Here is a 10486-nt window from a genome sequence, read left to right as displayed (position 1 = left end):
AGACTGCAAATTTTAAATTTTATATCGAGCAGGCTGCACAAACAACCTACATAGGTATACTGTATACAAATAGTTCATCCCTCAGTGCAATTAGAAGAAGAAAACAGGGCAGGTCATCAGGCAGGAGAAACAGGATCAACTCCTCAAAGTCCCTTGTTTTTTCTGATTTCCAATCTTTTGTTTTATCATTTGTATTTGGAGCACTCTATTATATGTTGAGTATATAAGGAAATGTTTGATATAGGCCTAATGTATGTTTTTACATTACTAATTCATTTTACACTTTTAAAAAAAAATTTTAATCTAAAGAGCCATTTGGGAGCCAAACGGCCCAGCTCTTCTTTGGGAGCTGAGCCTAAAGAGCCGGCTCTCTGAAAAGAGCCGGAATTCCCATCACTAGAACAAACCAGCTTAGAGCTGCATTACTGCCACCTACTGGAATGGACTGGGGGATCAGGAGTTAGAAAAACCCTCCTCAGATTCTATAAAGTTCTCTAGTGTTCAGGACTAAGATTATAAAGGCTAATCCACCGCGGTGTGGAGATTTTCTCTAAACACAAACGCTAAACTGGGAAAAACACTTTACCCTGCATGACATTAAAATGCTGACCTTTGCATGGAGATCTGGGTGACTGGTTTGCAGATGTTGTTTAAGATTTGTTGTGTTTTTACCCGAGATAGTCGCCCAACATGGTTTACACATCGTTTTGTTTGTCACGGTATCAAAGGAAAAATGTTTCCATACATCGGCTCTTCTCTTTCTCCCTGCTGACATAACTTAGTTCTATCGGAAATAAGGACAAATCACAGGCTAGTTTGTTCTTCCCGGGTTTAGAGCAAATTTGTACAACTGTGTGTTTGATTGGATGTGTTTCTAACTTGTCCCGCCCTTTCACAAAATTAAATAAGTTCTGATTGGATTTCGTCCCCGCCAAACATTTTCGTCTCGTTTTCATTCGTTGACGAAAGTGTCAATTAATTTCACAATCTTTTTTATCATTTTATGTAGTTTTTATTTAGTTATTGTCTCGTTATCATCATGAAAAAAAGGTTTGTCGATGAAAATACTTCGTCAACGAAATTAACACTGGGTTACACAGCGTTTTGTTTATCACGGTATCAAAGGACAAATGTGTCTATACATCGGCTCTTCTCTTTCTCCCTGCTGACATTGTTTACATAACTTAGTTCTATCGGGAGTAAAGACAAATCACAGGCTAGTTTGGTCTTCCCGGGTTTAGAGCAAATTTGTGCAACTGTGCGTTTGATTGGATGTTTTCCTAACTTGTCACGCCTTGTCACAAAATTAAATCAGATCTGATTGGATGTTGTCCCTCTAAGCATTTTCATCTTGTTCTCATTCGTTGAAGAATTAATTTCGTCATCATTTTTAATCCTTTTCAGTAGTTTTCATTTAGTTATCGTCTCGTTTTCGTCATGCAAAAAAGGGTTGTTGACGAAAACTATGACGAAAATATTTCGTAAATTAAATTAACACTGCTGAGAATGGCAGTGTTTGAGGCTGTTTGTATGGGGGCAAGAGGTTGGACAAATACTTAAGGGAAACAGCATTGAGGGATTTGTAATAAGGTGTATTCAGTGATGTGTTCTTGGGAAAAAATCCTCGCTGACAAATGTCTTAATGCATATATACAAAAGTTTATTGCAAAGAAACAGACAGTGTCAAAACAGGCGCTTTCCTTTGCGACCTGGGAGAGGGTAAGTCTCTAATCGCCCTAACTCGTGAGACATAAGAAAAGACAAAGGTTATATAGTGTAGTGTTGGCAACCCCCACATCCTAACTTCCATACATGGTTAAGAAACAAACTTCAGCCTCCTAACCTACAGCTAAACATCTGGACATCTCCTTATATGGCAAGCCAGAGAGCTACAAGGACATTCTATGCATTCCTTCTGGCTTGAGGCCAGACCTTAAAGCTCAGGTTACCCTTCTGCACAATCAATAAAGGCTAAAAGAAAGGGACCATATATGCATACACATAGAAAGTTTAACAGAACAATACAGACACTACATAAAGTATTTTCTGAATAACCAGGTATAGCTTATTTCCTGCATGTATGTGAGGTCATTCCTTTTTTAGAGAGAGCAACAAAAGGTTACACTCTCTCATACCATTCACTCCTAAAGCAGCCCTGACTCAAGGCCATAATCCTAATGGAGAAAACCTATACATAGATGCAGTTTAACACACAATTTAACACACAGATCGATCAGACACTACATATTTCCCCCCTTTGAGACTTCCAAGTAAGTCTCAAAAACAAAGATACTCATTATTATTCCAAATAACAGTTTCTCCCATAGCATGATTTTAACAAAACTCTTTTCTGATTTCCTATGAGGTGTGGGAGCAAAAAAACCCCTGCCTGGCAGCTTTCTTTCTTAAATGACCATCTTAACACAATCAAGGCTGGAAAAATTCTCCCACGACCCTGCTGCCCACAGCGCTCACCTTTCGTACCCCAGAGGAACTCAAAAAGACAAAAGGGAGTGTTAATGATTGTCATATTACCATTTAGCAAATACACAAGAAAGCCTCAGCAAAGAAAATCAAAAAAAATGTCCATTAGATCAGCTGGTCGACCCATCGGACCTCTCTTATGGACCTCTCCCTGCCTATCCATTTCTCTCCCTAAAATCGAATAAAATAATAAAACCTCTGAGGTCCCAGTGTACTTACCAAACGACGGAGACATCATTCTTGAATTAATTTAGCCAAAAATGTTGTGCATACATAGAAAACTGTCACAAGTCCAACTATTGTGTTATAGTGTACATACAATGAAACAATGATTTATTATCATGTAAATTCAGCCAAACATTTGAATATCAGCTGTAGGTCTCCAGCCACGTTGGCTCCATCATGTGGTGTCCATACTGTGTTGGTTCAAGACATTTCAGTTCTTTTTATTGTCCATTTATATGAACCCCTCATCTCAGCGGGTTCCCAAACACCTTCTCTGAAAGAGACAAGAAACACTGAACAGTATCTTTTGTAAAAGCAAGAAATAACATTGAAAACATCAAATGTAAAAATTTTATTTTATATTTTTTAGATAAATGTGAAATTTCCTATTTCCCATTTTTGCATTTCCAATTTATCTTACTTTTCTCTTTTTCCCCCCTTGGAAAACATCACACTGTTATAATAAACATCAGTAAAGAAATAAGGAAAATTAATAATATGAGAGTAAATATTTAAGAGTATAATAAGGCTAAATATTAAAGGTACAATAAAGAAGATCAAAATGGATATCTCTCCACCACTCCTCCTATCACCACATCTTCCTCCTCATCCATATCAGTTGTTTGTATTAATGGCATCTGAGTTCGATCACTAGGCATAACTATTCCAACCCATCTCAATATCATTGCTTTCGCAAAAGTCAACAGCACTGTGCAAAAACAAAACATCACACATAATGATAGAATGACTGCAATCAAAATTTGAACCAATATTGCGCCCATTGGTCCCAATTTATCCTGCAACCAAGCATTAGCTGACCATCCAGCTCCTTCTGACGGACCAAATGCATCTCTAATATGTCTCAATGCATCAATGACACTAGTGATATTATCTGAACTATCTGGTATTAATGTATAACAGGCTTCTCCTGTTAAATTCAAAGTCATGCATAGGCCACCTTGTTTGGCCAGAATATAATCAAGAGCCATATCATGCTTCAACAGTGTCAGTCGGTGACTTCTTTGAGTATTTGACAAAAGTTGAAATCCTTTAATGGTCTCATTTGCGAAACCCTGTAAAGTGTATGTAATGTTATCAATGTGATCTGCTAAAAACACAACACCATACCATGGAAAAATTCCTATACCCCATTTTTCTCCCAAATTTATTCTCCAATGATAAGATTCCAAGTTATGAAATTGAGCAAGTTCTCTTTTTCTTCTATTTCCCCAAATTTCATTGGATTGGTTCTTATTGGGTGCTTCACCCCTCTGCATAGTAAAAACCTCATATGGCAATTTCAAAGTTGCCATATAACAGCATCCTGTCCACCCATATGGCAGAAATAAATATGCTTTATCACCACAAACCCACCAGATATCTTTAAAGTTTCCTATAGTTACATTACCTGGCAACAGTTGATGTTTCACACTCACAGTTTTACTCTGTTTTTGAAATGGTATCTTAAAAGTCACTTGAAACATCTCCGTTACATTCTTAGGCTTATGCTCACCAAAATCCATCATATATTTGTTACAGTCCGAAATGCCCATAAACATCCCAGGTCCTCGGTGAGTATTGTTAGAACAAAAACAATCTTCAGCTTTCTCTGGTCTTACCACCATTGCCTCTGGAATTGCTGTTATTGCATTTTCATGTTGATCAAGTAAATTTACATATGGCAGCTCCTTCAACCAAGAACAGTTTAATCTAGGTCTAAACAGATGCACTGACAATGCCATGACTATATCTTCTGCTGATTGTTGTTGATATAATAACCACGATAACACATAAGATTGACACATAGGGAGCAATGGTTCTGGTACAGTCTCTAAAATTGAAGGCCATGTTCCTGGTATTGGAACTTTGACCACACATGGACAATTCAATCTTCTAACAGATTTTACAGAATGTGTTAACTGTTGAAACCATAAGTTCCTACTAGCCCACGGGTCTTTTATTTGCAATACAGAGGAATCAAACCCATATGCTTTCCACTGAGCATCTCTCTTCTGAACTGTATGATAACTGTCGACCATCTCTTCTGGTAACCAATCATCATTAAACAACTCCTCATCCATTTTTGTAATAGTTTCTAGAGTAGTCACAAATGGTTCTAAAACTTTCTTTTCCGTCATATGTTCTCTCATTATTGGAGTCTCTTTGTGATTATTCTCATTGAGCTCTACCGACATCTGAGTTATATTTACTTCACTTTTGGGTTTCAAAGTTGTAACCTTTAGTATCTGAGTCACCTTTACCATGCTTTCAGTAGGCGTTGTTGTCTCTATTTTATTGGTGGAATTAGTCTTTAATTCCTCTAAAGTTGTCAATAAAGTAGTAGCTTGGGTTGTAATGTTAACACTCTTAGTTGCTTCTGGAACCAAAGTTGTCATTGTCTCTTGAGTCGTGCTAATCCCTTGAGTAGTTATCATGGTAGATTGTTTCTGAGCTAAGGTTGTTATCATAGGTGTTGTGGTGAATTGTTCCTGAGTCTTTTCAATTACTGTAGAAACTCTAGCAGGAATCAAACCTCTTATTATTAGTATCACTGTACGAGTTATGTGACCTCCTATCCATTTATTCCTAAATGGGATGAATTTAAACTCCGGTGTATAAAAGGTACATGTATATTGTCCTTGGTCTTCCCACATAACACTGTGCACAACAAGTGAACAATCATCTCTAGACTTTATTATTCTGCCATCATTGAATAACAAATACTTCCTCTGGTAACGAGGCACTGTCTCAGCTTCTGATATTGCTAGCAAATCTTCACCACGACTATTTTCCCATCTTGGTGCAAAATTACCATGTACGTTATATCTAGTACATTTACATGGAAGACTAGCTAATTCTCCCAACCGGGCTTTAATTACAGTCTTCAGGGGATTTGGTGTTGTCTGAATCATCTTAGGCATCACTACTGTTAAATGTGACTCACTTAAACCACTAGATGTGTTCAGTGTCAAAGGAACGGGTTTCTCTAAGATTGATTCTACCCTAGTTGTCATAACGCTTCGGTCTAACTTTCTTCCGACTCGATTTCGGTCTCTTTTGTCTTGCCGGGTTTCTGAAGCTTCTCGTGGTGGAATCACCACTTCTTGTAGCTGTAGACTCTGCAGTTTTTGGGACATGTTGAAGGTCGATTTCTCCAAACCTTCTGTCTTGTCCACTAACTGCTGAGTCATTCCTGGCATCATCAAAAGTGTGCCCAGGATCAGCATCATTGTCCCCAGCATGGGCAATTTCTTCTTCTGAATCTTGATCCTGGAGATCTCTAAGTATCTCCTCTGCATGATCTTCTTCATTCTCATCTGGCTCTCTTGAGGCCTCTTCATGTTGGCCTCCTGCAGGTGGAGCTTCTTCACTCGGTGCCTTGACACAATGTGACAGGTGGTACCACGTTGGGGACCCTTTCACCTGTACTGCAGTTCCAGTACTGCGAACAACTTCAAATGGTCCCTCACGGCGTTCGTTATACCACTTTCTCCTAAACACCTTCACGAACACCTTGTCTCCAGGTTGGATTGTATTCTTCTTTTGCTCATTCAGCTTCTCCTGCACCTCTTCTTTCCTTTGCCTGTCAGAAACGTACGTAGATATTCTTTTATGCAGATTAGCCATATATGACACGTATGCTTTCATTTCATCTTCCAGAAGGGCTAAACTTGGGCCCTTTCCACTTGTACGGAAACAAGGCGCTGGCATCTGTCTTCCTGTAGCCAGCTCATGAGGTGTCAAATGTAAATCACGCAACTCACTTGAGCGACATGCCATTAATGCTAACGGCAATGCTGCAACCCAGTTTAGGCCTGTGTGCTGACAAATTTTAACGACACGGTTTTTTAGTACACCATTCATTCTTTCACAAATTCCTTGACTTTGCGGGTGATAAACCGCACCAAAACGCTGTTTTATCCCCAGTTTTTTCAAAATCAGTTTCACTGTCTTATCAACAAACTCCTTCCCGTTATCTGAAGCGATACGATCTGGAAAACCCCATCTGCTAATCACTTCTTTACACAGAAAATTGGCAACCGATTGAGCATCTTTTCGCTTTGTTGGGCAGGCCTCAGGCCATCTTGAAAATCTATCAACCACTACGAGCATGTATCTCTTACCTTCAACTGGTTTTATCATGTCAACAAAGTCTACAACTAGTTCACGCATTGGACCCCTCGGAGTCGGAATGTGACCAGGAAGAACCGTCACCCCCCTTCGAACGTTGTTTTTCAGACAGATGACACATCTGCCTATGACATAGTCAATCTGTTCAAGCAAACATGGTGCCCAAAAACCATACTCTTTAATGATCTTTCTCTTGACTTCTCCTCTCGCCACATGAGCTAACCCATGCGCTTCTTGGATCATCAGACCTAAAAGGTCTGGGGGAGCTACTATGAGTCCCTCATGGTTTCTCCAAAGTCCCATAGAATCTTGGGTGACACCTCGATCAAGCCATAGCTGTTTATCAAGGTCAGGAACAGCTTCTTGCATTAAAATCACATCCCTAAGCGTGATTTTGTCTTCTAAATCTACTTCATGAGTGACCAGAAAAACTTCACCCACTTTATTAGCGCCAGTCACCGCTTTTGCAGCTTCATCAGCTGCTTTGTTACCTTGCGTGACCCTTGACATATCCGCTTTATGTGCTGCACACTTAGCTATCGCTATTTCTTTAGGCTTCATCATGGCCTGCAACAATTTAATTATTTGTTCATGGTGACGTATTGGCGAACCATCTGTCTTTCTAAAACCTCTGCTTTTCCATACTGCTCCAAACAAGTGACACACATTATGTGCATAAGCAGAGTCAGTATAAATTGTCACTCGCTTACCTTCTGCAAGCAAACATGCTTCCGTCAGTGCCACAAGTTCAGCAAGTTGTGCTGATGCTGGCTGAGGTATGACTTCAGCCTTTTCAACAACAAAATCTAATCCTTGTGCTTTTACCACTGCGTAGCCAGCACTCAACTTATCACCCACACGATAACAGGACCCATCGGTCCAAAGCTCCAGATCTGTTTCACGCAATGGGAGGGCTTGTAGATCTGACCTTAGCCTAGAATATTTCTCAGCTTCTCGCACGCAATCATGTGGTTCACCGTCTTCTAATGTTGGCAAGCTCTCAGCTGGATTCGTTGTGACGCACCTCATCAAAGTGACGTCTTCTTGCTCCAGCAGCCTGTGATATTCTCGAAGTCTGGGCATAGTCAATGTGTACTTACCATAGTTCAACAAATTTCGAAGGCTATGGTGAGTAAGTATTGTCACTGGATAACCCATCGTGATCGCTGATGCTTTCTCATACATTAGTGAGACTCCCACTAAGGCTCTGTAGCATGGTGGTAGTCCTTGCTCCACTTCTGAATAAGCAGTCGAGTAATAAGAAATCGGCTGAGGATTTGTTCCTGTGCCAGTTGGTTGGCATAGGACTGCACACGCATATTTGCCTCCTGTAGAGGTGGACACATAGAGCAAGAAATTCTTGGAGTAATCTGGAAGCGCCAAAGCTGGAGCTTCTTGCAATCTTTGTTTAATTGTTTCAAAGGCTACAAAGCCATCTGATGTCCAAGAGAGCATAGAGTGAAGCTGAGAGCTTCCAGTGTCCTTTATCATAGCTCTCAATGGTCCTGTCAAACTAGCATAATCCTCAATCCACGCTGAAGAATAGCCAGCAATCCCAAGAAATGTCATCATCTCTCGGACGGTTCTGGGCTTTGGAGCCTTTCGGATTGCTTCCAACTGACTGTGAGAAATACTTCTATGTCCTCTGGTTATTACCTGTCCCAGGTAGACCACTTTCTCCTGGCAGTACTGCAGCTTTTTCTGAGAAACCTTATGTCCTTTCTCTGCCAATATCTGTAACAACTTCATTGAATCCTTGTGACACGTTTCTGCGTCAGGTGAACAGAGCATAATGTCGTCCACATACTGAATGACAGTGCTCTTTAGCACCTGACCAATTCCTTCCAGGTCGTCTTTCAACACTTTATTGAAGATATGAGGGCTGTGCTTAAATCCTTGTGGTAACCGTCTGTAAACAAAATGTTGTCCTCTGAATGTAAATCCAAACAAACTTTGACTTTCAGTACTAAGTGGGACACTGAAAAATGCTCCACACAAGTCCAAGACTGTAAAATGCGTTGCTTCTGGTGGGACTTGAGTCAACAAAGTATGCAGATCTGGAACTTCAGCTGGAAAATCAGCAACCACTTCATTCACTGCTCTCAAATCGTGTACCAAACGATAAGAGTTATCCGGTTTCTTCACTGGTAACAGAGGTGTATTGCTTTGTGGATTCTGTGTTATCTCCAAAACACCTGCTTTCAAAAGTCCCTCAATTTGTGGTTCAATCCCTCGGATCGCCTCTTCTTTCAATGGATATTGACTTTTCCAGGGGAGTTTGACTCCAGGTCTAAGTTCCACTTTTACTGGCTGCGCTGATTTCACATATCCGATGTCAGTACTATGTTGGGACCATAAGCATTCTGGAATTTGTCGTAGCATCTCCTCTTTCAGGAAATGTGAGTCGACTTCAACACTGCAAATAGATTCATAAGTCATTTGTACAGCCTGTGGCTGTCCTTTTCCTTGAGTAAAAATCATGATTTTGATAAATCGACGATCCTCACTCCTCCAGAGGGCATGGTTTTCTTTAAGTGGAGCAAAACTAGCTCCTTCTGCTTTTTCCATCATTTCTCCAAGGTCCTTCTGCTCGTATTCTTCAGACACCAGCAAAGTTACATGTGGCACACTTTTCTCAATGTTGAATTCTTTCTGCAAAAATTCACTTTTTTCTATCTTCATAGCTGCTCCTTGTGGTCCCAAAATTATGCAATTTGAAGAAAGTTGAACTTGTTCTGGTTGACGACCCAACCATTCTTCTGGATCTGCTTTTGTAGCATCTTTGAAGTACTTAAGTGTACAATGCAATGGGTATTCAGGAAGTCTCGCTTTTGGTATATTTGCCACAATAAATTTTTCCCATAGTCTGACTGGTTCCAGGAAATTGGTGTCAAGATTTCCGATCCAAAATACTAACGAGGCTTCAGTCTCTGTTGTCATTGATAATTGATGAGACACATCTTCTGGCACATCCACCAGACAACCGTCTGGTGTACATTTAATTGTGCAATTTAATTTACACAAAGCATCTCTGCCCAAAAGTGCCACAGGTGTATGTTCTGATACCAGTATGGGCAATGTAGTCTTCAGGTTTTTATAGCAGAGCTCGATTGGCTTAGTAAGAGGAACCAGCTGCTTTACTCCCTCAAATCCGATTGTCCTCACATATTGTCCAGACATAGGAAGATGTGTAGCATCTTAAGGTCGCACACAGGTGAAAGCTGCTCCGCTATCTGCCATCATCTCCAATTGGCGATTATTCACTTCCACCTTTACTGTTGGATCTTTTTCTGGTCCTGATGCTACCAGCTGACACCTCCCACTCGGATTCTCTGGGCATCCCTAAAATCCTAGTTCCGGCCCCCTAAAAGGGTTAACCGGTCCTTTGGATCCTCTTGGTTGGCCTCTGAATCCTCCTCTGAAATTTCCTCTGAAGTTTCCTCCTGAACTGTTGCAGTCTCGAGCCAAATGGCCAAATTGTCCGCAATTGTAGCATCTTTCTGAAGACCGTTGTAAATTTGAGTTAAAACTACCTCCTCTTCCTCTTCCCAGTGTTCCACGTCCTCTGATTCTCCAGGACTGCACAGAATTGAACACTGGTTGGGGGTAGGGTGCAACCGGAACCACCGATGAAAGCTGAAATGGT

At 40.5% G+C, this 10486-nt stretch overlaps 1 protein-coding gene across 1 annotated transcript; it reads right to left on the bottom strand.

Moving 5' to 3' along the window:
• Nucleotides 1–2999: 2999 nt before the first annotated feature.
• LOC115776499 (uncharacterized) lies at nt 3000–9341 on the bottom strand. Its single transcript, XM_030724216.1, has 2 exons — nt 6534–9341; nt 3000–4219 (listed from the first exon to the last, which is right to left on the bottom strand). The coding sequence occupies exons 1-2, from the start codon at nt 9319–9321 to the stop codon at nt 3267–3269; spliced, it is 3741 nt and encodes a 1246-aa protein (XP_030580076.1). The 5' UTR covers nt 9322–9341; the 3' UTR covers nt 3000–3266.
• Nucleotides 9342–10486: the final 1145 nt, after the last annotated feature.

This window comes from Archocentrus centrarchus, unplaced genomic scaffold (assembly GCF_007364275.1).
Source record: "Archocentrus centrarchus isolate MPI-CPG fArcCen1 unplaced genomic scaffold, fArcCen1 scaffold_33_ctg1, whole genome shotgun sequence".
Lineage (NCBI taxonomy): Eukaryota > Metazoa > Chordata > Actinopteri > Cichliformes > Cichlidae > Archocentrus > Archocentrus centrarchus.
Note: the sequence above shows the minus strand (reverse complement) of the source record. Positions and strands in the feature narration are given on the sequence as shown.